The following is a 25,167-nucleotide window of genomic DNA, read 5'->3' on the forward strand; positions in this document are numbered from 1 at the left end:
TCGCATCATAGAATGCTGTGAAATGAGTTAGTCATCTGTCATACCTACACCTTTAAAAGCAGTCAAGGAATGGCCTCTGCAGGCTTTGAGATGCTCAGCAGAGGTGTATGTGGTAGTTGCACCCTACCAGTGCTGCCATCTGGAAAAGCAGCATGAGGTTCACATTTCTGGTGTATTCTAGACCATGTAGTTCCAGTTTACAGCATGTATATAAGCTCTTGCTAATTTTGCAAGCCAACAGGACCAGACTGCCAGACCACAGGAAAGGAGGGGGTTTTCACTGGAGTTCTGTACTTGGTATAACTCCTTTGCATAGCTTAACTACAAAATCAGGCTGATTAACTTCTGTGATATGAAAAATAAGAATTTCAGTGTACCACTTTTAATTTGTAATTTGCATGCAATGGCTTCTGTAGAGTCTCAGTTTTTCTCTTTTCACAAACTATAACAGATGAAATGTACTTCAAGTTGATATTTGACTGTGAAAACTCTAGTGCTGAATTTTTCTCTTCACTCCACTCCAGGGGGTGAATCTATCTGGAGGACAGAAGCAGAGAGTCAGCCTTGCTCGGGCTGTTTACTGTAATGCAGATGTATATTTATTTGATGATCCTTTGTCTGCTGTTGATGCCCATGTTGGGAAACACATTTTTGAAAACGTTATTGGACCAAAGGGAATCCTGAAAAACAAAGTATGTACTGATGGCATTTGTCTGTGAAATGATGCTGCCTGTGATCTGAGCTTGGCTCCAAGAACTAGAAACACTTCTGGGCTCTGACTGCAATTTATTTCTTGGCCCTGGTCCAATTTGCACGTGTGGAAACTCTGGACTTAAAGTACTTTCATTTTACAAACAGATAACATTATCTTGCAGTGGACTTGTGAGGACTTGATATTTATAAAGTTCTTTAAGCTCCTCTGATGAAAGATAACACTTTGCACAGAAACCATTTTATGTTTTAATGCTTCCAGAGCCATAGATTGTTCATCAAATGGATACAATGAACAATTAAAGGGTGAGAACACTTGTCTAAAAAGAAATACTATATATGTGTTCATTATGCACACATAATTGAAATCTGATTCATACCAACGAGAACAAGTATTTATTTATTTGTTGTTTAGAGATGTTTATACTTGAAAATATTTTTTTTCTTTTTTACATCTAGACTCGGGTATTAGTAACCCATGGGGTCAATTATCTGCCCCAGATGGATACAATTATAGTGATGGTTGATGGTGAAATATCTGAAATGGGCTCTTACCAGGAGCTGCTGAAGCAGGATGGGGCCTTTGCAGAGTTTCTTCGCACATATGCTAGTGCCGAACAGAATGTGGAGAATGCAGGTAAGCTTAGCAAGCAACTCAGAGCTAATTTCATAAAATACAGGTTTTGTGTTAACATGTTCCCTTGGCACCTTTTCTTTCCTGTTGTAGGCCAGTGGGTTCAGTCAGTACTGATGAAACCAGATTGGCTGGCAGAACTCAACCAGAAATCCAGGAAAATTAAACACAGGCTTTACCTAATAATTCAGCATAACAATAAATTCTTTTGTCCTGTAGAATAATCCTCCTCTGGAAGCCTTCTCTTTTTTTTTAAGGTCCTTTAACATAGCTCTTGAGGTCAGGCAGCCTCAGCATGTATTTGTAGGCTTTCTTTCATCTCTGATTTCTTGGAATCTATCAGAAAAATGGTGCCTTAAACTGGAGGGCAAAAAGGGTCTTGGTTTTTCTTCCAGTCCTTGTTCTTTTAGTATAGCTGCAGAGCTGCCTCTGGCACACAGGCAAGGTGCAATACTACATCATGAAATAACAACTTATGTCCAATCTGTTTTTTTAAATGGTCTGCTCAAATCACTTTGGCACTTTTCCCTGCACTAATGCTCAGGTATGAGATGTTTTGTTGGATTAGCTGGAGTTAAGTTGCTGATTTTATTCTGTCTATTTGTGCTTAAAGGGTTTTGTGTGGGGTTTTTTTTTTTTTTTTTTTTTTTTTTTTTACTTGTAGGCTGCAGGTTTTGTTGGCCAAGGAATAGACTGCTACTGACTAACATCTATTGGTGAGAGGATTACAGGGCTGGAACTCCCCATCCTGCCAGTTGTTTCATCCCAAGTGCAGGAGCTTGCACTTGTCTTTACTGAATTATATTCAGTATAGCATTGGATCATTTCTGCAGTTCATCAAAGTCTTTCTGAATTCTGTTCCTACACTCAGCTTGGCATTTAAGTGTGCATTTAAGTGTGCATTTAATCCCATCTTCAAAATCATTAATGATGATGCTAAACTGTACTGGACCCAGGATAGATCCCTGGGAAACCCCATTTGATACCTCTTTCTAGTTGGACTTTGATCCATTGGTAATTGCTTTTTGAGCATGATGGTTCAGCCATTTTACAGTATTTTCATTTTGACTCTATTTCATTTACTAACTAATAAAAATGTGAGGCCAAGAGTCTTGCTGAAATTGAGGAATATCACATCCACCACTTTTCCCTTCTCTTTCTCCTCCCCCCACCCAATATCCACAGTATCCATCACCTTGTCATAGATGTCAGCTGGGTTGGTTGGAGGTACAGACCAATACTGTATGGGTTAGTCTCCAAAATAGCCATTGTATTGGCAGATTCCATTAGGAAGCTTGCATTTTCATAAAGTTTTTTTGATTTTTGGATCATATTAAAAAAATCAGTCAGACTACTTGCCTTGACCAAGCCAGCATCTTCAAGGCTTTTCCTTGTGTATTCCTCTGTGTTGAACTGGTACTTCCCTGATGTAATAACAGTATTCGTAAAGAGAGAATGCTAACTAGTCATGATATTGGTGGGCTATGAAAAAAAACAAGTCCAGTGAGGTAAGGTAATCCCTTTTTGGACTAGTGTGTATAGTTTGGTGAGATGGGAGACAAGCTTTTGGTCTTACCTCCCATCACGAATCTTGCTTCTGACACTGATGTCATTGGAAATCTGTATGGAGCTTAAGAAGACCGTGGTGTTCCTTGCCTCATAATGGGCCAGACTGGGTTGTTTTCAAGGGATCAAGGAATGCTGGTTGACATATTTTTAGGACTAAGCTACTGGTAATCCAGCTGGTCTGGGGTAAGTAGTCATCTGACTCTTGTCTAGAATCTATCTTTGTCTTTTTCTCCAGCAAGTTGGAAATTTGCTTCCCTCCCCACAGAAGCCAATGTTACAGGAATAACATTTATGGGGTGTGAAGGTACACAACACCTTCCAGACCTTTCATGGTATGTTGTAGACCGAGCAAATTAGGCTTGGCCTATCTAGAGAGGACACTAGAACCATCTGATAAAGATGACATTGGCAACACCTGCCAATAGTAGGACTCACTTAGGAGAGGCTAGCCCTGCACAACTATTTTAACCTGAAGGTATCTTTCTGAATTTCTCATAAAAAGATGTGTATAGCTTATTAGTATTTTCAGAAAGCTTTCTTAGTAAGTCTTCCTAGCAAGTTATCAGTTATGAAATAACTACTTACAACTCTGCTACTCTTAATACCTGGCTAAAAGGCAAGGGGAGAAGATGTGCCGTTCCCTCTTTTATTTGAGCTTAGTTTTTGTTTCCAAACTTACCACCTTTTCTTTGCAACCCTAAGCATGTGGATATGTAGGCAGGAGAAGAGAATTAAGGTTCATGTTGCTTGTTTAGAAGCTTTTTGTACATGCAGATGATGGGAAATAGTTGACTGGAATAGAAAAGGCTTGAAATGTTCTTGGAAAAAAGTTAATGATTTATATTTTAGGTTCAGAGAATTCATTAGAGTGGACCATTCATTCCCTAGTCGCAGGTATTTTTTTTGAAGCAGTCTGTCTTGGGTTAGGGTCATAGACATTGCTGCTTGCTTATTTTCTGGGTTGCATTGTTGTCAGCAGTAACGTTTTACTGCACAAAAGTGTTTGTAAACTGCTTGCTTCATAACAGAAAGGAATTGCATGCTCATGAGTTTGCATTAAAATTGTCATTTCAGCAGTTGGCTCTGATTAGTCTGTTTCACAGTGAAAAAGATGATGTTTTTAAGCTTGCTCAAAGTAGAGTGTGTGTGTGTGTGCGTGCATGCACATGTTGTACCTGATTTTGAGGGGAAAATACTCTTTGTTGATAGTCATTTTAACTTTTTGATAGGTTACAAAAACAAAGTCAATAGGGAAGGTCTTAGTGACCATCTCATTGACAAGTTAAAAGTGGTCTATCTTTAGCAAGAACAAGAAACATGAAACCTTTTGGAAAGATAAACATTCAAGGCCTGATCTTGAAAATGCTTGAAAGTGTGTAATCGCACAGAACTAAATGAGGCAGCTCAGATGAATGACTCTTTGCAGCTTCCATACCTTTGTGATTCCACTGTTCTCTTTGTCTAGTGCCTATTTTGCATGATGAGTCTAAGGAATTCCAGACAATAATGCCAGTGGTGACTAAGACATGAAATATGGGCAGTTGTTGGAATTTGTTCATTCCTTAATGGGTTGTACCAGCGTTTTTATGATGCTGGGAACTTTCTTTTTCTCAAGTACTGACTACAGTGCATATACCACAGAACTTTGTAAGTCAAGGATGAATCAAACTTTGAAGAGCCATTTGGGAATTTGGTGTCCTTTTAAGGTAGAATTAGGGGTTGAATTGAATTCAGGGATCTCAGATGAAAGGCAATTTAATTGCTTAAAGACATGCTTGCTTATGGAAAGCTGTCAAGTTAAAGTTTGCCCCCTCTTAAGCTAGGATTAGACATTGCAGTTGTCTTGGGACAAATTGTGTCTGTGTTTGTCTCAGAACAGAAGAGAGCCGGGATTGGCACGTACACATCTCCCTTCCAGTCGAGGTGTAGTGAGCAGCTGACTGCACTGCTGCTTTTCTGCCACTGATTCAATGATGCAGTCCTCGGACAGCATTCAGATATGCATTGCAGTGTCCCAGAACAAACTGTTTGTACCTATTCCTGAACCTTTTTTTCAGGTTTGTCCCTAGACCAGACATGGATGTCTGAATGATCACACTTTGTCTTAGGATAAAATGTTTTTTTCTGGGACAAATGTTGCGTTTGTTTGAAGCCTTAGTTTCAGATGATTAAACTAAGAATGTTACAACTGGGGCTTTACGCAGGTTGGCTGCCTTGTTTGGTTTTCACTCTGCCGAAGCCACACTGACACCAGCCATGGTAGGGTACCTTGGTGTTTACCTTGTAAAATACAGTAACAAATGTATTTTTTGGATTCAGAGTAGCAGTGCTGTAGCCCTGATAGTCTAGGGAACATGCAAGAAGCAAGATTTATTCCGTAATAGCTTCTACAGTATATGGTATTTAGTTTAAGCTCTGTCTTACTTTTCCAGACCCGAGAGAGGGCTTTGGAGCCTGAACATCTTTCTTTCTCAGATATATAGTTGGTCCAATAATATGTTACCAAATAAATCTTGCTTCTCTTTAAATTCAGACACTGGAAGAACTTTTTCACTATAACAATGTTTGATTTTTCTAAGTGATGTAAACTATTTATGGCTCTGGTTAGCTCAAAAAACATGTGCGCAAAATTCCTTTTGCGTTTCCCTGGACAACTCTGCACATGTAAGAACATTAACAGTCCATCCTAAAAGAAGACATTTCTTTGTCCCTAAAGCCATATAATGTGCATGGGGGAAGTGGTGAAATCCAAACTTAGTAGGGTCCGATAGCCATTGGTAGAAGGTTTGAATATAATGCATGTGGTTGATCTTTGCTGGGAATATCACCTTCAAATACATGTTTTTGTGTGTTTGTTTGTTGGTTTGCTTGGAGTGATCTAGCCTGCTTGTACTCATCAGCTCTTCCTAATATTTTAGGATTAACGTAGGTAACAACTATAGTGATGTGTAACAGCTTCTGTTTTTTTTGGTGGATGTTAAAACTGTAGAAAGGCTTTTTTTAGATACTGTACTCGGATTAGCTATCTCTTTCTCTCTCTCGTTGCTTTTTGAAGTTAAAGCCAGCATTCTCAAAATTACTCTGAACCTGCTTTTTACCAGTACACCCCCCCACTCCTCCTTTGTCCCCCAGAATAGCTTTTTCTAAGTTTCTGGGTTATTGTAAAATGAGCATAAAGAATTAATGAATAGCCAGGCCAGATGAATTTTTGAAAAGTAGAAAATGCATGGAGTGTGTGGTGGTCTAGATTGGCCAAAGCATGGACTGTATTCTGATGCTGATGTGTACTTTAGTGTCCTATATTTCCTTATAACTGTGTCTCGGATTACTGTGTTACAGTAGGTCTACATTTTGATTGGAAAGCCACTGTTGCTTTCTATTTTGTGTTTTGTTCAGTGTACCTTTTAGATTCAAAGTAACACTAAGACAGTATGCTTGCTAATCTCTGGGTTACCAGGTAAATACTATAGTGTATTTAAGTATGTCAGCAGCCATGAAATATTTAACATTCATTTCTGCTGGTGGGCATTGCTCAACAATCTGTCTGGGAGAGGGAGCATACAGCTGTTTAGCTGCAGCTGCTTGGTTTCCCCACCTTCCTCAGACTGGAGTGATCCTGATCTGGGGAAGGCCTGGGGAGCAGTGCCTGCTCCACTTCTGGTTGCCAGGGAGAGTAGGGCAGCAGGGAAGAACTGCCCCCCCCCCCCACCTTCCCCAGCTTGGGGTCTGGGGAAGAGATGGAGAGTAGCCTTCTCCATGCTGCTCCTGGTCTCTGGGAACAGAACAGAAGGAATACAGCCCCTAGCCCCTTTGCCAAGCCAGGCAGTGCCCAGCTGGGGGAAGAGGCAGAGTAGTAGCAGTTACTGTCCTCCCTAGAATAGCTGCTATTTCTCCCTGCCTTTTCCCCAAACTGGCCACTTCCTGGCTTAGGGAAGGGGCTGGGGGCTTTGCCCTGCTGCATCCTTCCCCTCCTGGACCCAATGGGGCAGGGAAAAGCAGAGTAAAGACCACCTCCCTCCTCTCCTGTTCCCCAAACCAAGGATCCCAGTCTGGGCAACTAGCTGCTCTTCCACTGTACTCCTGGTCTCAGGGAGCAGTGGGGAGCTCCCAGCATGCTTCTCATTCTGAGGTCTCCAGTGTGAGAAGGGAGCAGGGGGCTTGCAGCACTTTTGCCTTCACTCAGCTCCTGGGCAGCTGGTCAGCCCCCTATGTGCTGTTCACACTGGAGTCCTCCAAGTGTGAGGAGCTAACAGGGGGTAGCTGGTAGCTGATTCTCCTGTTCCCTCCTACTTCAGAGGAGGGGCAGGAGCAGCTGCCCCCCACGCCTCTTCCAGACCAATGTGACTGACCTGAGGCAGGCAGGGAACCTTTTTCCCCTGCTTCTTGGAAAGAGTTAAGCCTGGAAAAAAGTGTACAGATGTTCATTCTCCCTAGAGAAATTTTCCTGGGGCTAACTTCTCTCTCGTAGGGGTCGGCTTATTTTTCTCCTGGAACCGCCATTTTTGGTTTGGGAGAAAAGAGCACGAGTGAATGTCTGTATCCTTTTGGTTTCTAGTGGGAGAACAGTGACTCTTCCAGTAGAAACTAAATGTCTACATCTGCCCAGTGTGTTCTCTCTGTTTGGATGTGCTATTGGTGTGCAGATATGAGTTTTTAATTTAGACCTCTCTCATTTTTGCCAACTTTGTTTTTAACTTTTCTTACAGATGCAAAGAGTCCAACTGTGAAGGAAGGAAAGCGAATGGAAAATGGAGTTCTTGTAAATGAAGCCTCAGGAAAACAGATCAATAGGTTTGAAGATTTTTTGATGGATGGGGAGTAGGAGGCTCCATCCTGTCCGTACATCACAGGGTTTTCAGAATATAAAAAGTTTAAATTTTCTTTTAGACTTGTGTTTTGGTGAGGAGAGTAGTGCCTGTGGGAGGGAGAAATACATAGTGCATATTTTCAATAATAGAATTTTCTAGTGGGACACTTCTTTCTGTTTAATTCTACGTGCAGAGCTAAGACTGTGGATCAGACAAGTCTTTTTTTTTTTTCTAGTTGATGTGCAAAACAGCTTGAATCCCAAACCCAGAGAATGCAGTCTTGCTGCTCTTACTGACAATGAGTTGTGGTTTTTTTTTTTGTTTTTTTTGTTTTTTTGTGGAAAAGGCCCTTTTTAAAATTTCATTTGAATCAAACAAAGACTTGGAAAAATAACATCTCTCACGTTCATGCCTCCAAAAAGAGCATTTAGGACTGCTAACACCATGAAGTGTCCATTGTGTTTAAACAAGTTCATGCCACGAATGTTTTATAGCCTTTTGTAAATCTCACCTTACTGTGCTACAGACTTCTCCATTTTGTGGGCTGCATATAATGCGAGAGGCTCCTTACCAGAGTACCTGTTAGTTGATCATTATAAAGGATAGACATTATCGAGATGACTGGTTCTTAATATAAATTCTAAGGTGTGTTCAAGAACGTGGAAGAGGTGGGGTGTTAACTTTCCACTTCCAGTGACTGAAATGATTTCTTTCTGAATCCCAGAATCTGCAAAATATAATGGCAGGATCCAGAAAGGTCGATGTTTGTTGTTCTTCATTAAGTTTGATGGAGCGAACAAAACTCTCTAGTGTGTTAGTCTGTTCTCTCATGGCAGTTCTGAAGCTCTTATTTTCTACTACAAAAGAGTTGTGCCTAGGGACAGACTCTGAAGCGTGGAGGTTGGGGCCACAATGCTGAGTATCTGTGTGTACTCCCTCGATAAGGGAATGCCTGCCTGCTTTACCCTGAAGCAGAATAAGCTGGTATCTAGACTTGTAGGTCCAGCCCACTGGAGTCTAGTTGCCTGTGAAGCAACTGGTCCCTTTGTATCATTAAACGAAAGTATTTGTTTTTCAAACAGACAGCTCAGTAACTCATCTACATACAGTGGAGAAACAGGGAAATCTTTGCAGCAGAATAGTACAACAGAGCTCCAGAAGGCAGCAGAAGACAAAAATGCTTGGAAACTAACAGAGGCTGATGCAGTAAAAACTGGAAGGGTGAGAATGAACGTCTTCCTCTTTTTGTACCCTGCCCACAAATTTAACTTATCAAAAATCCCTGCAACTTGGCTAAAACAGCATTGAAGTGGAAGGAGGAGGAGCATGCTACAGATGTGAAGGAGGGACTAGGCATGGTTTAGGAGCTTGTTTGTAACTGTTTCAGCGCACCCTGCATTCAGCTGAACTTCGGAGTTGTTTGTAGGCTGGGAAAGTGTCAAAATGAAATCAGTTTCATGCACATTTATGTGCTTTTTTAAAAAAAACTCTTCAGTGATGGTTCCAAAGTTGACATGAAAGTTTGAGCTGCTAATTTTAACTTGTAAAGAAGCTGCAAGGTTGTGGCAAGGTTGCGACACATTTAGTGACCCAGTCTATTTAGAGAGGCTGAAATTGAAACAGATTACAACCAAGTTTCCATGAAAAATGCAGGTCCTGAAGCCTACTACAGCTTTTCTTTTTTCTCATGAGATTTGAATGCATCTTAAGAGATGATGGCAGTTTTGATGCTGTATAAATGCCAGCTACTTCACTTCATTTGAATCTTTAAGTTATCAAATCCATTTAGAGGGAGCCCTGTTCTTATGCACTGATTATTGGTTTTGGCTCCCTGATTTCCTTTTGTCACAGTATTCCTACTCCACGTGAATTATATCCTATTATTAAAGGGTGGGCTAATCTTGTGGTTAAGGCACAGGAGCAGGTATTGTAACTCCTGAGTTCTGTCCTTGGCTCTACGTAGGTCTCCGAAGTCACCTTGATAAGTCACTTTCTCTTTTTTCACTCTTACCACCTGTAAGAGGGGCAGTGTTTGCCTATGTCATGCAGCAGTTGAGTGTTTAATTGTTGCAGAGCATTTGGTTCAGAGGTGGCACCAGCGGTGGTATGAGGCACTGTTTTTTTTTTTTTTTTGTTCTGGATCGTGGCTATTAGACATTTAAGAACAAAACAAAACTGGCATGTTGACTTTACAATCCCGTGGGTAATTGCTAAATGTAAAGGAATCATCAGTACTTAAACTTTAAGTGATCTTTTCCCCTCTCCCCTTCTTGTCTCTAGGTAAAGGCAGCAGTGTACTGGGAATACATGAAGGCAATTGGACTTTTAATCTCTTTCCTGAGCATCTTTCTTTTTATATGTAACCATATAGCCTCCCTGGCCTCCAACTACTGGCTAAGTTTATGGACTGATGATCCTGTTATCAATGGAACTCAGCAGCGCACACACCTCAGGCTGGGAGTGTATGGAGCACTGGGAATTTCTCAAGGTTTGTCTGGACTTTTTATTTCAACTGATCAGTTCAGCATGAAAGCCAGTGTTATCCCTGATGCTTCTAATAATCCCTGGTAACTTGGTATCCACAGCATTGTAACAAAGGCTTGCTGAAGAGTTTTTTTTTTTTTTACTGGAGTTTGCATTGCTTTTTATTTATTTATTTAATGAGACAGCTTAAATTGCAGTGCTACATTCAGCCAGTGAATTGGGCTCCTTCTAACAGCTAGAAAAGAAATGAATGTGTGATTTGTTTCAAATTACCAGTAGTATGATACATTTCTATCACCAGTGATATTTTTTGGGCCTACTTGAAGTGAATTATCTCTGTCCATGGTAACTCACGTGAATGTATTGTGGCAATTTCTTGTCACGTGATTCCCGGCATCCCAACAAGACGGTCTTTCACAATCGTGCTGGCTGTTCTAGAGGAGAAGCCAAAGACTGACTGAGCCACGTGGACTGAAGTCTCTTGCTGTTGGAAGAGGTTCTTCTAGGTCAGGATTAAGATGCCTACTCTGCATAGCATTGTGGAGAAGGCCTCTAGATGGTGCTGGGAGGTGTTTATTTTGAACAAAAACAGCACAAAATTTTTAACTGAATTGCCATATTTGGTCCTTCAAAAAGAAAGAAATGAGGTCCACTTTTTTTTAAAGGGACCAGGGTTTACCCAAGCTATGTCTGCAAATATTCCATGAAGTTGAATATGAAAAAGCAAAAAAAAAAATTTTTCGGAGTGTGCTTTTAGAGTTTTTTCTTTTTAGCATTTGGTCCAAATAATTAAGACCATCAACTCTTGCCTTTCAAAGGAAGAACCTAATTGAATTGCAATAGACTAAACTGAGTAATTCAGAATTGAGGTTTTTTATGTTAAGAAAAACATCATGAAAGATTTTCTGTTTAAGCGGAGAGTTGATCAAATCTGCATCTCTTCTACTTTCTTTTTTTCTTCTCCTCCAGGTATTGCTGTGTTTGGCTACTCAATGGTTGTGTCCATTGGGGGGATATTTGCTTCACGATACCTGCACCTTGGCCTACTTCACAATGTGCTTAGATCTCCAATGAGTTTCTTTGAACGAACGCCTAGTGGGAATTTAGTGAACCGGTTTTCTAAGGAAATGGATACCATTGACTCTATGATACCTCAGATTATCAAAATGTTCATGGGCTCCCTGTTTAATGTTATTGGGGCCTGCATCATCATCCTGCTGGCCACACCATTAGCCGCTGTTGTAATTCCACCTCTGGGATTCATCTACTTCTTTGTGCAGGTGGGGAACATCTCTTGTTGAGCTTTTGAAGTATCTGCTACCTCTTGTCAGTTCTTCTGTCCTGATGCTGAACTTGAATGGATATTAATGAGGTAATGACCAGGGTCCATGTTTGACTGACTGTGTTCTCAGGTACTTTATGAAATGCACTGTGGATGGTCTGTCTACTCAGCTCACTGAATTGATAGTAGTTGAGCATTCCCTACCAGACAGCATTAAAACTGGGATGTTTTCTGCTGTCCTGGATCATTCCATTATAACTGCTGTGTAGTAGATAATGGTAATATTTAACAGTGCTTTTTAAAAACCTTGTGGGAGTTTCATAGAGAATTTTTTCTCATTGATCATTTGTTTCTATTGCTATTTGGAGAGAAACTCAAGTATGTATAACCCAAGTGGGGAGTGCGCTTTGAAGTGCACAGGCTTAAAGTGCATGCCTGGTCAGAAAGATAATTGTCTAAACAAGAGGAGTCAAGCATTTACTCTTGCCATGCTTCCTGCGAGTATTATGAACTTACGTACGCTGGCTTTGCCCTTTTACTTCTGTGCCCTGTGGAGGCAATCCAGGTATGGGTGTAAGCTTATTCTTACACTGCTGTTAGTGGGTTGGTTTGCTTCATTCCAGCTGCAGAATATTTCATGCTTGTGATTTAGTGTGTGATCCAAACATTCAGCTTGCCTTTGGGATCCTGGAGTTTTCAAGCAAGCATGTATAGGGAGAAAACCCCCCCTCTAACAAGCGATTTTTAATCTTCAGTCTTCAGAGATGCCCTACATCAGGGCCAGGGCCAGATTAACCCTGTAGTGGGCCCTAGGCAAACAAACCTGTGAACCCTGGGCTGTTGAGACCCACCCCAGCACTACTGCCCATGGGGAGTGGGGCTTGGAGTCACTGCTAGGAAGCAGCTGCTGTGGAAGCAAGACCAGCAGAGGGGAAGGGAAAACGGCCATTTGCACGGCCACTGCAGAGGGAAAGACCAGCACCCCCCACAGCTCAGAGCCCTAGGCATGTGCTTTGTTTGCCTATGTGTTAATCCAGGGATAGGCAACGTTTTTGGCCGGAATGCCGAAAAACACCACAATGCCTACTTCGGAAGGTGCCGGAGTGCCGGCGTGGCAGAAAAACAAAATGAGGGCAAGGGGTACGTGGCAGGATGCCCTACTTCCGCTTGCCCCCCACCAAAAGCCCCTGCCCCACAGCCCAGGCTCTGTGGCTGCCAGCAGCTACCCTGTCTCTGGGTCGCTGCTGGAGTCCAGGCTGCTCCCAGCAGGGCTTGCAGCGTCCCAGTTGCCTGCTGGGAGCAGCCCGGGATCCTGGCTGGCAGCAACTCCCCAGAGCTGGGGCCAGCTGCAGCCCGGAGGCTCCAAACAGCTGCACCGGGCTCCGGCATCAGCTCCGCACAGCGCGTGCAGACGCGCCTCGGAGTGGGCGGTGGGAGAGGGGCCTGAGGCAGCGCAGCCCTGGTCTTCCCTTGCTCCCAGCGCTGAGGATGAGCCCGGAGCAGCTGTTTGCACCTGCCCACTGCTTGCTGGGGCGCTGCAAGTCCTGCTGGGAGCAGCCTGGGCTCCATCGCTGGCAGCAGCTACCTAGAGTCAGGGCTGGTCATGGCGTGCCGAGCAAAATGGCCTCACGTGCCAGGCTTGGCACACGTGCCAGGGGTTGCCGACCCCTGTGTCAACCCAACCCTGATAAGAGTGGGCAAAATTATGGTCCATGGGCTGGATCCGGCCTGCCAAGCCATTCTATCCAGCCTGCAGGGCTCCAGTAAAATTTAGACTATTACTTGATGAGGCGCTGGTTGCACCAAGCAGCTCAGGCTCTTGTTGTGATGTGACCAACCCCAACCCCAGTGAGGCTTCTGCCTTGGCAACCCTGTGGCTATTTCTGAGCCCTCCCTCCATCCAAAAAGTGGAAATTCAGGTAAGAACGGGCCACGGGGGATTGGGGACGGACCACTGGTGAACTCTAGCTGGGAGCAGCACATGGAGGCACAGTGCCAGAGTGCCAGGAGCACCACGTGGAGCTGGCCCAGCCCTGACGGCACTCCGGGGCAAGGGGAGGGACTTAATGGCAAAGGTCAGGGGTGAGACTGCCAGTCCCAAGATGGCAACCAGGGAGTGGGGCACTTGTCAATGCGCAGGGCTACCCTTGCAGCCCATGACAGCTCACCAAAATTTGTTAAGCAGCCCTCCAGCCAAAATAATTGCCCCCCTCACCCTATGTTGTGTTTGAATGGTTCATTCTGGCCTTGAAATCTGAACATGTGCATCCTCAAAGTAGGTCCTAATATATTGCTTTTATCTAGTGGAATAGTCTGGGGTTGAGTATGAGTTAGTTTTTCCTTTTTTTTTTTTTTTTCTTTTTCTTTCATTCCGTTTAAAACGTATCTCCAGGATTGTACTTACTGTTGATTTGATTTCCAGAGATTTTATGTGGCCACCTCTCGCCAGTTGAAACGTTTGGAATCTGTCAGTCGCTCTCCAGTCTATTCTCATTTCAACGAGACCCTTTTGGGGGTCAGCGTCATTCGAGCCTTTGAAGAACAGCAGCGTTTCATACGGCAGAATGACACAAAAGTGGATGAGAATCAGAAAGCTTACTTCCCCAGCATTGTCGCAAACAGGTAGAGGGGCAGAAGTGTTGGGTTAGAATACCATAACAAGATCCCAGTTCCACTGTCCTTGCTCCTCACCTCTAGGAAGTATCAAGTTGCTTCACAAAACCAGTGTTGGTTGATTTTGACAGGAAGCTTTGGTAGGAAAACTCCAAATATGGTTCTAAAACACTTTGTATTAATACCAGGATGCCAAGTTTAATGCTGCATGTGTTATTTTTCATCCCATCTTTTAGAGTTTGGTTACTGTTCATATTTGACAGCCTTACACTTAAAATAGTTAAGGCTGTATACGGGCAGTGAGGTCGGAGCTGGATTCTTTTTCTTTTAGTGGAAATTCATCCTTGAGTTCCTCAAAATGTGGTTTACAAGTCTAGCTTAGTTGTGGTTGTTCAATGAACAAACATTTTAGGGTTAAAATAGGCATGTATATGCTTAATGTCATTGGCATTATATAGTAAGTTACAACTTTACCAATTCCCAGAGGATCATAAGGATGAACTGATACAAATACCTCAGTATCACTAGCTTTAAAAGCAAGGAAAAACATGGGTTTTTCACATGTTCTGGAAAACTAAATTCTTTCTTCTTGCAGATGGCTGGCTGTCCGGCTGGAGTGCGTGGGGAATTGTATTGTTCTCTTTGCGGCACTGTTTGCAGTGATTGCTCGCAAAAGCCCGGGACTGGTTGGTCTCTCTGTGTCCTATTCCCTGCAGGTGACTTATCTAAAATTCCTCTAAATGTTTAAGACTCCATCACTCTGTTTATTATTCCATTACTAAATGTGACGGTATGCATAGTACAGATTAGTTGCATGTAGTCTTCTATGGATTGTGCAAAAGAGAAAATGCTACCAGATGAGTCTTGAAAGAGCTTGGAGATGTAGGTCTTGCTGGTGTGTGAGGGGCTATAAAGAAAAAAAGAGAAATGACGTTTGCATCAGTAATACAAAACTAATACTATGACCTGCGTCTGGTGAAACAAATGAGACACGGGTTTCATGACTGCAGTAGTGGCCAAGGACTAGTCCATGATATAGTTGTACAGCTCCCACTGAAACTGGGTGTGTGTGTGGGTGGGGTCATGCTTGTGTCAGTATTTGCGTGTTAGTGTTCATGACAACTTGTAAACTCTATGCTGAGGAATTTCTTTCTTTCTTTTAATTTATTTTAATTTTTGCCAGATTACAACATACTTAAACTGGCTGGTCCGCATGTCTTCTGAGCTGGAAACAAACATCGTTGCTGTGGAAAGAATCCAAGAATATTCTGAAATGGAGACAGAGGTAGTGGCCCATTCACTGTACAGTTAGCGCATTGTGGGGCCCTCATCACGGGAATTGTTATGTTACAGGGTTTGCCCTATTTACCTCCCCAACAAAAAAAAGTTTTGTGTTGTAATGCTAACAAAGAAGGGCAAGAAGATTAAACACTTAAAGTGCCACTGTTGGCCAGACTAAAGTACTCGTCTTTGAAGAAAAGATGATAATATTGTAAGCTGTTTTCTGCTGTTCCACTGGGCTGAATTTGCTTTGTATATAGGATCCCAGCTCTTACTGACAAGGGAATTTATGGATATTAATTTTTAATTGGCCTTTTTAAAGAGCTAGATGTTTCCTTAGTTCTTAATGCTGAGAGTGCCCTATTGTGGAAGAGTAGTGCACAGCAGGCATTTTTTACTTCTAGTGAACGGCTGTTTAGTCTGTACTAAATTAACAAAAGGACCTGTGCAAAACTCCATTTCTGATTTTCTGGCATTCATGCAAAATGTTTTTCTTCAGATGTAGAATCATAGAAAATTAGGTTTGGAAGGGATCTCAGGAGGTTATCCAGTCCAACCTCCTGTTCAGAGTAGGACCACCCGCAACTGTATCATCCCAACTAAGGCTTTGTTTACCCAGGTCCTAAAAACCTGCAAGGATGGAGATTCCACAATCTCCCTGGGTATCCTGTTCCAATGCTTTACCACCATCCTAGCTAGGAAGTTTTTCCTGCTATCTAGCTTAAACTTCCCTTGCTGCAACTTGAGACCATTGCTCCTTGGTCTGTCATCTGCCACCACTGAGAACAGTCTAGCCCCATCCTCTTTGGACCACCCTTCAGAGAGCTGAAGGCTGTTATTAAATCCCCTCTTCTACAGTTCCCTCAGCTTCTCCTTAGAAGTCATGTGCCCCAGCCCCCAAACCATTTTCATGGCCCTCTGCTGGACTATCTCCAATTTGTCCACATCCTTTCTGTAGTAGGGGGCCCAAGACTGGCTGCAGTACTTCAGATATGCCCTCATGAGCACTGAATAGAGGGGATCATCGCTTCCCTTGATCTGCTGACAACACTCCTACTAATACAACCCAATTTGCTGTTAGCCTTCTTCCCAACAAAGGCAAGGCACACTGTTGGCTCTCATTCATCTTGCTGTCCACTGTAACCCTCAGGTTCTTTTCTGCAGAGCTGCTGCTTAGCCAGTCCATCCCCAGCCTGTAGCGGTGCAGGGGATTGTTCCATTCTAAGTGCAGGACTTTGCACTTCTTACTGAACCTCATGAGATCCCTTTTGGTCCCATCCTCCAATTCCTTTAGGTCCCTCAGACTCTTAGCCCTACCCTCCAGTGTATCTACTACTCCCCTCAGCTTGGTGTCATCTTCAGACGTGCTGAGGGTGCACTCCATCACATCTTCCAGGTTGTTGATGAAGATATTGAACAAAACCAACCCCGGACTGATCCCCGAGACGCTTTTTACTAGATACTTGTTGCCAACTAGACATTGAGTAATTGACCACTACCCCCTGAGCTCGATGATCCAGTCAGTTTTTACTATCCACCTTACAGTCTCACTCATTGAACACTTACTTCCTTAGCAAGAATGTTGTGGCAGACTGTATCAAAAGCCTTGCTAGAGTTAAGTTTTATATGATGCCTACTGCTCTCCCCACATCCATAGAGCCAGTCATCTTGTTCATAGAAGGTAAACAAGTTGGTCAGGCACGACTTGCCCTTAGTGAATCCATACCGACTGTTCCTAATGACCCTCTCCTCCACGTGCTTCAAAATGGATTCTTGAGGATCTTCTCCATGATTTTTCCAGAGACTGAAGAGAGGCTGTAGTTCCTTGGATCCTCTTTCTTCCCTTTCTTAAAGATGGAAACTATATTTATTTTTCTCCATTAGTCTGGGACCTTTCCTAATCTCCAGAAGTTTTCAGAGATAATGGTCAGTGGCTCTGCAATTACATCGGCCAACTTCCTCAGCATCCTTGGGTACATCAAGTCCATGGGGCTGGACACATACACATCCAGCTTTTCTAAATAGTCCCTAACCTGTTCTTTTACCACTGAGGGCTCCTTACCTCTTCCCGAAACTGCTGCCAGGTACAGTAATCTGGGAGCTGACCTTGTCTGTGAAGACTGAGATTAAAAAAAAAAAAAAAGGCATTGGGTACTTCAGCCTTTTCCACACTCCAGCTGTGGAGGGAAGCACCATGCCCCTGCACTCCTCAGGCAGGCAGGTTTTGTGGGGTGGGGAGATCAGGCTTGCTGCTTTTCTTGGGTGGAGCTGCTTTCCTGGGCTGCTGTTGGGCTGCCTATAGGACTTTCTGCAGAGCCATAGAGCTGCACAGAACCTGGTGCTTCGCTCTGTGGCTGTAAGGGGCAGCAAACTAAAATTCCTCGGAAGAGTTTTAGTTTGCTGCGCCCCAAGTCGTTTAAGGCGCATTACGCTGCCGAGTGTGCTACAGTACCTGGAATTAATGTGCAACAGACTGCCAATGTGTGCAAACACCGACACCATTAAAGCAGTGCAAAAACATTTAGCCCGCTTTAAAGTGTCGTGCACACACGCCTCTACATACGGCCCACACGTTCCTTAATAGCTGCATCTCTAGTTGCACTTTGGTTTTCCTGATTTCATCCCTCCATGCCTGAATAATACTCTCTTATACTCCTCCTTAGTTGTTTTTTCCCAAGTTTCCACTTCTAAGCTTCCTTTTTTTTGTGTTAGCCACTGAAGAATTCCCTGCTAAGCCAAGCTGGTCTTCTGCCATACTTGCAAGTCTATCTGCACATAGGTATGGCTTGTTCCTGCGCCCTCAGTAAAGTTTCTTTAAAATACAGCCAGCTCTCCTGGACTCCTGTCCCCCTCAGACTGGCCTCTCAAGGGATTTTGTCCATGAGTTCCTTGAGTAAGTCAAAATCTGCTTTTCTGAAGTCCAAGGTCCATACTCCTGCTGCTCTCCATCCTTCCTTTTCTCAGGATCCTAAACTCAATCATTTCATGGTCACTGCTGCCCAAGTTGTCACCCACTTCTACATCCCCCACCGATTCTTCCCTGTTTGTGAGCAGCAGGTCAAGAAGAGTATGGCCCGTAGCTGGTCTCCCCAGCACTTGTACCAGGAAGCTGTCCCCAACACTCTACAGCAACTCCCTGGATTGTCTTTGTACTGCTGCATTGCCCTCCCAGCAGATGTCAGGGTGATTGAAATTCCCCGTGAGAATCAGGGCCTGTGATTAGGAAACTTCTTCTGTTTTGATGAAAGCCTCATCCTCCTGGAGGAAAAGTTTTTTACTTTCTTCTTGGGTTAGAAGGAAGATGACTACTTATGTTTCAGTCCAAGTTGAGCCTATTTTTATATGTAAAGTGCTGTGAATTCTTTGTGTCTGCCTTCTGTGGCTTTTGGTCTCTGCAAAACCAAAAGCAAAAAACTTGCTTGCAGAGCCTGATCTGAGTTGGGGTTTTGGAACAAAACCTAATGAAACTTCCTGGTTTTTAGAAACTTGCAATGACTCATGTCATAGATCTTGTGGGATGCACTGCTTGTGTTTTAACTGCTAACGAGTGCAGATCTCGTCGACTGGGGCTACTAGCATATACAGAACGGTTCAAGTTCTGTCCCATTTACAATCCATTTTAAGGCAGAGGTGAAACCTGTTTATCTTGTGATCTTGAAAAGCTTTCAGTTCTCTCTCTCTCTCTCTCTTGGGCAAGCTGCTTCTAGTTATATCCTGTTTCTCCTTGACAGCAGTGGATTGCAGAACCATTGCTCTTGATTACATCATGCAGGCTTGTTGTCTTCATTGCACAGCTAGATTTGCAGTCTTGTGTTTCTAGCACAACCCTCTTTAAAAACTAAACTCTTGCCTTTTTTCTCAACTGTCCTGGCTCCCAGGATGGATTTTTTTAGAACTAGATTGGGGTTTGTCAACCATTAAAGGGGCTGTGAAAGGGTCATGTGCATGTTACTTATCTGACTGCTCTTTCAGGCTGAATGGAGCATTGAGCACACTGCTCCTCCAAGCACCTGGCCTCACGAAGGGAAAGTGGAATTCAGGGGCTATGGTTTACGTTACCGGAAGGACTTGGACTTAGTTCTGAAAAATATAAATGTTACCATAAATGGAGGTGAGAAGGTAAGCACCACATCTGCTATTTTATACAAGCACTTAATTTTACAAGCTGGTGTATATGTATAGTGACATCACATTGGGCTGATGCAGGAATTTTGAGCCCTGGGGCTGTCAGCATTGATAGATAGATAGAGCTTCTGCAACTGGGGTTGCAAGAATGCATTCTTTAGTTGGCCGCTATAATGGGTTCTAATCTTATAAAGACCTACAACCAGAGGGAGATAGGGGTGCTGTCTGTATACTAAGCTTTTTTCCCCTGCCTGAGCTCATGATGTTTCTCTGTACGAACACAAGCTGCAATATTACAACTTGAACTAATTACCTTGTTTAATAAACATAAGCAAAACAATACAGTAAAACTTGTGTGTGTGCTAGAAAAATGAGACTTGGGTGTGATATTTAATAGCTCTCATCTGTAACACATTAATGACTTACACTTGCAGTTACACAGGTAAGCATATTTTTCATTTTACTTTCAAATGAACAAGTCCATTCTAAAGTAATACATGCCATAGAAATAGAAAAATGGGAAATTTCCATATTTGATTAGCAAGTGTAACACATGATTAAGTGCTATGTGAAATATGTATATATCCTAAATTCAAACAATAAAAACATCAAATGTATCATTTTAAAATTGGGGCTGTAGAACACCATTCTAAAAAGTACAAGTTTGAACTGCCTTAACATTTCTACCACATGCATTCACCACACTTGCATTTTCCTCTAGGGAAATCAAACAGGTCTTCTACATGGCACTGAATTTTAGTGTGCTATTGGAAGAATCTCCATCTTCCTCTGTACCTTCTGGCTGCTGATACTAACAACTTTTTTTTTTTTTTCCCCTTAAGTCGTTTTGCATTAAATCTTTCTGAAAATGCATCTGCTGTAAGAGACTCCTGTTAGTACTTTCACTTTGGGGAAAAGCTGAATTCCATTGGTAACTTCCATATGTGTGTTTTCCAACAGGTAGGAATAGTTGGAAGAACAGGAGCTGGGAAATCCTCTCTCACTTTAGGCTTATTTCGAATCAATGAATCAGATGAAGGACAAATCATTATTGATGGAGTTGACATTGCAAAAATAGGGCTCCACAATTTGCGGTTCAAGATCACTATTATTCCTCAGGTAGGTCTGATGTTTTTGTCAGTATTGCAAGTACTTTTTTTAAAATACTGTTGCTTTAACAAACTGGATTTTTGTACTAATACCCTTCTTAGGCCCTGATCCAAAGCACAGTGAAGTTAGTGGGAACTTTTCTATTCACTTTAATTGATTTTTGAACCAGGCTTTTGTATTTATTTTACTTGTATCCCTTCAGTCACCTACAAACTATGCTGTTTTCCTTGCCATTTGGATAACATCTTTCAGGACTACTTGCCATAGTCTTTTTTTATGCAGAATTGTTGATCCTGTGCCATTTTCCTACATAGGATCCTGTCTTGTTTTCTGGTTCTTTGCGTATGAATCTTGATCCTTTTGACCAATACTCTGATGAAGAAGTTTGGACATCTTTAGAACTGGCTCACTTGAAAAATTTTGTATCATCTCTGCCTGATAAACTTAATCATGAGTGCTCTGAAGGTGGAGAAAATCTAAGGTAGAGTAAAATTACCTTTTTTCATGTCTAAAAGCAACGCTTTTTAACATTTGAGAGAGGTGTATATGTGTGTTCTTTCTGTTTTGTTCAAATGCTGGATTTAGTACCTCTTGAAGGCTCGGATCGAAAACATTTACTTCCCCAATCAAAGGAGATTCCTGTCCCAAAGACCCTAGTTCTGTTTAAACATCTACGTAGTTGGCATGCAGTGTGACTAACAATACAGAATATTTCTTCATTGTGTAAGACCTGAAATACTTGTGTTGGGGAAGTTTTAATTCAGAAACAGACAGGACATAATTGGGGGTGGGGTTTCTGCAAGTACGGTAAAGTTCAAGTTTTACATGTATTTTTAAGGCTAGTATTTATTGGCTAGAGCATCCTTAGGCACATTTTAGACTCTTATCCGTTGTAGTTGTTCACAGTTTGTTTTACTGAACAAATGCAGTTCTCTTATTGCGTTATAACACTGTTACTGAGCAATATTAATTGTAAATAACAGCATTCAACATGCTGATTGCAAGCTGCCTCCAAACCAGTGCAGATACAGAACAGTGGACTTCATCACAATTTGTACTAGCTAAAACATCGTTAAAGCTCAACTGCTGTGTAGGAGCTATAATAAGAATTCCTCAGGTGTGGCTCTTGCTGCTTTTTTACACTGAGGTAGTACCAGACTGGAATTTCGGCATCTGAAACTTAGAAGAGATTTTACAGGCAACAAGGTATGAAGCTAAAGGCTCTGAGTTGTTTCTGAAAATAGTATTTTTTCTGTTTTCACGAAGTGTTGGACAGCGTCAGTTGGTGTGCCTTGCTCGAGCTCTGCTTAGAAAGTCCAAAATTCTGGTTCTAGATGAAGCCACGGCAGCGGTTGATCTTGAAACTGATGATCTTATACAGTCAACAATAAGGACTCAATTTGAAGGCTGCACTGTTTTGACTATAGCACATCGTTTAAACACTATTATGGACTATACCAGGTAAAGAAATGTGACTGCTAAAGAAGAAATAGCACATGGTGCCTCTATCTTGCTTATGTTGCATACAAAGCTGTTAACCCACATGAACGGCGGTCCAACTTTTAAATAACTTTCTCCTATTCTTTGCTAGGACTGCACTCAGACAAAAATCTCAGGTTCCCTCTGGCTTCCACTGTTTCAAATCAAAGGATTCTGAGAGTTGAGTTATGCCTTTGGCCATAGTTAAGTAACTCCATTGTCCATAGCAAACTTGCCAGGAGTGGACGAGAGCAGAATTGGATCAGGTCATCTTCTCCATTCTGTCACTGACTGGTAAAGATCAGCACTTGCCAGTTTCCAAAAAGTGGTTTCTTGCTTTCTCTCCATAATTCCCTTCACAGGAATGGGGAGCTACACCATAATGGAAAAACAGCCTTTTATCTGCATCAAACCTGCAGGAATTGTCTTTCTAGATTACACTCAGAACTAGTTTAGGCTCTCCAGCTGTTTGAAGAGAGGGAGAGAGAAGGAGCACCAAAGCTATGGGCCTTGAGCAGTAGCCCTCAGCTTGGGTGACCTGAAGGGTAGCTAGCTGCAAGGAAATGTTTAACCGGGTACTCTGGTTTTCTTACTCTCGTCCTATTTTTATTACCTCTCCGCTACAGTAAGTTTCTTGGCCTAGTCTGTTGAAGTGGAATAGCTCTGTGCATCTGAAATGAGATCAGAGAGGTACAGGACATAATCTCTGCTCATCTTTAAAATCCTTTCATATCCCTAGAAGTTTGTTTTGTTAGATGTGAGCTGCTTTGTAAGATCCCTTGTGTGTATTCACTGGAATGTTATGGTAAGGTGTATTCTAACTTGCTTTTTTTCCCCTTCCCTGTTTTAGAGTTATAGTCCTCGATAAAGGTGAAGTTGTGGAGTGTGATTCACCAGCCAATCTACTGCAGAAGAAAGGCATTTTCTATAGCATGGCCAAAGATTCTGGTTTGGTGTGATAAAGAGCTTGTCTGGTATGGGGAAGGGCAGTGGAGACTGACATCTTGAACTGTAACTTGCATTATACAGTTACTCAAACCAAAACCCAGACCCAGAAAACTCAGTGACCATGAAGATGGAAGTAACGTTAAAAATGCAATGTGTTCTTTTTTTTTTCCCTTCAGATTTGATTTTGCAAATATACTCCAGTACAAGGCTACAGTACTGAGCTATAGACCAAACTTCATAGACTCTTTTTATCTTTTGCCTCAAATCATCAAACGACAGTGAAAAGTATATTTACATGACTCCTCTAGAAGCAAGGGAATTCCCTTTTTTTTGACTTGTGCTCTTATATTCTGATGCCCTTTTGTTTGAAGGCCTAGCTGCTTGTTCAGTTGATTACTTACCATTTTTAAGAACCATTTCTTGTGGGATGCACCCGGGATGTGTTTTGTGGCCCAAAATGTGGCCCAAAAATGTGATTTCCTGAGAGACAATATTGCTGCGTGCCAGTTTTTTATGGTACTTCCTGTACATGATCATAGCTTTATATAAAATATTTAACAAGATGCATAATGTTTACACTTAGCAGCAAGTTCATAAGAATTTCCACTTTTTCTTGATGTGGAAAAACACAGCCATAGTCAAAATAGTAATTGAGCAGGTATGGGAAGCCCGTCCCTTCTAAAACCAAACACCTTGCAACATGTCCTGGAATATTAAGTCCTCGGTTTTGCACTCCTTGTTAATTTGGTAGTTGCTCATGTGAGAGGTCCTACCTAAAGAGGCTCTTGTGAGTGAAGGATTTTACATGAGTGAAGGTTGCGGAGTCAGGTACACTGTAATAACGACTGTAGTATTACTGGTCTTGGTATATTTGCCTTTAAGTTGAGCCCTCCCACATTTGAGGACAGTTAGCTTTATAACAGGGTGTTGGGGGGTAGGAAAGCCCTGCTTAGAGGGTGTTACTATTAAATCATGTGCAAAATGTTCTGTTACTGTTCCAAAAATGTATCTACGTTTTCACTGTTTTAAGTGTATGCCAAGAAGGTTCTTGCAGAACTTAATTCACAATGGCATTCAGTTTGCCAGATTCTTGTTACATGTTTAGTTTCTACGTGGGAGAAATAAAAAGGAAAGAAAAGGTATTTCTCACATTCTAAACAGTCTTGTTTCAGTTTGTATAGGGAAAAAAATTCAAAAGAATCCAGCCTGACTTCAAGTGGATTGAAACGTTCATCACTCCAGGAATGTGGACTTTTGAGAATTTATGTTGCCGACCATAATACTAGACAAGTGTCTTGTCTTAGAGTAAAACTATTTATTTTTTGTAAATTATCACTCTTGAAAATTAAGACATTTTTCTTTGGTATTTTTTGTAATGACTATATTGGAAATATGAATATTTGCAAAAAAACTTGCAGTAAACTTCTTTGTTTGGACCTTTTTTTCTTGTTCTTATATTCCTTTATAAACTAATATTTGCTCCATCATTGATTTTTAGGGTGTAAGGCCTAGGAACAGTGTTTATTTGAGGCTGAAATGACTTTTACTGTGGTCGTGCTTTGAAAACTAAGCCTTTGATGCCTGTGGCTAGGGTTAACTGTACAGACCCTACACATTGGTTGTTTTCAGTGCTGCTGAGTTTAAGGGAATGCTTCATTGATCTAAGCTCTTTTCCTTTGCCCACTTGGCGTCTGCTGTTTTTCTGTAGGCCAGAGTCACCTATAAGTGCTTGGTACCTCTGAAAAATCAATCACTTGGTATGTGTGGCCCAGGCTTGCAGGGTTAGATAAAGGCAAGATGATTATATGAGCATAATTTAGTTGTGAATAGTTTGGATCTTGGGAAATACTTAGTTCCCCCAACTTTTCTTCAAAGATCATTGGGAAATGGGTTCACTGAAATAGGGTGGGGTGGAAAATAGGTTGTGTGTGAAAAGGAAGAGAGATTTAACTAGCACCTGAGGCCCTATGATGGTAGGCTGTCATCAAAAATCTCTTCACGTTAAACCCATTTTGTTTCTTGTTTAGTTTGTTTTGGGTTCGATACACTTCTGTGTTGTACGTGCAAGTCTGTCCACACAAAATACCTGTTCTCTCCAGGTTGGTAGAACGGCACGTACCCCA

The 25,167-nt window shown here is 42.1% G+C and overlaps 1 protein-coding gene across 1 annotated transcript in view; it reads left to right on the forward strand.

Annotated features, from left to right (window-relative positions):
- ABCC1 (ATP binding cassette subfamily C member 1 (ABCC1 blood group)) overlaps positions 1-24,485 on the forward strand; it is a 76,892-nt gene extending 52,407 nt beyond the window's left edge. The window contains exons 18-31 of the mRNA XM_090023395.1: positions 525-692; positions 1,171-1,348; positions 7,621-7,705; positions 8,805-8,943; positions 10,003-10,210; positions 11,176-11,486; positions 13,911-14,110; positions 14,697-14,817; positions 15,285-15,386; positions 19,355-19,501; positions 20,468-20,626; positions 20,932-21,098; positions 21,884-22,078; positions 22,947-24,485. Coding sequence (XP_089879521.1) covers positions 525-692; positions 1,171-1,348; positions 7,621-7,705; positions 8,805-8,943; positions 10,003-10,210; positions 11,176-11,486; positions 13,911-14,110; positions 14,697-14,817; positions 15,285-15,386; positions 19,355-19,501; positions 20,468-20,626; positions 20,932-21,098; positions 21,884-22,078; positions 22,947-23,055 — 2,289 coding nt within the window. The 3' untranslated portion in view covers positions 23,056-24,485. The remainder of the gene's footprint in view (positions 1-524; positions 693-1,170; positions 1,349-7,620; positions 7,706-8,804; positions 8,944-10,002; positions 10,211-11,175; positions 11,487-13,910; positions 14,111-14,696; positions 14,818-15,284; positions 15,387-19,354; positions 19,502-20,467; positions 20,627-20,931; positions 21,099-21,883; positions 22,079-22,946) is intronic.
- The last annotated feature ends 682 nt before the right edge of the window (positions 24,486-25,167 follow it).

Source organism: Crocodylus siamensis, chromosome 12, assembly GCF_052110815.1.
Source record: "Crocodylus siamensis isolate JL-2025a chromosome 12, ASM5211081v1, whole genome shotgun sequence".
In the NCBI taxonomy this organism is placed as follows: Eukaryota; Metazoa; Chordata; order Crocodylia; family Crocodylidae; genus Crocodylus; species Crocodylus siamensis.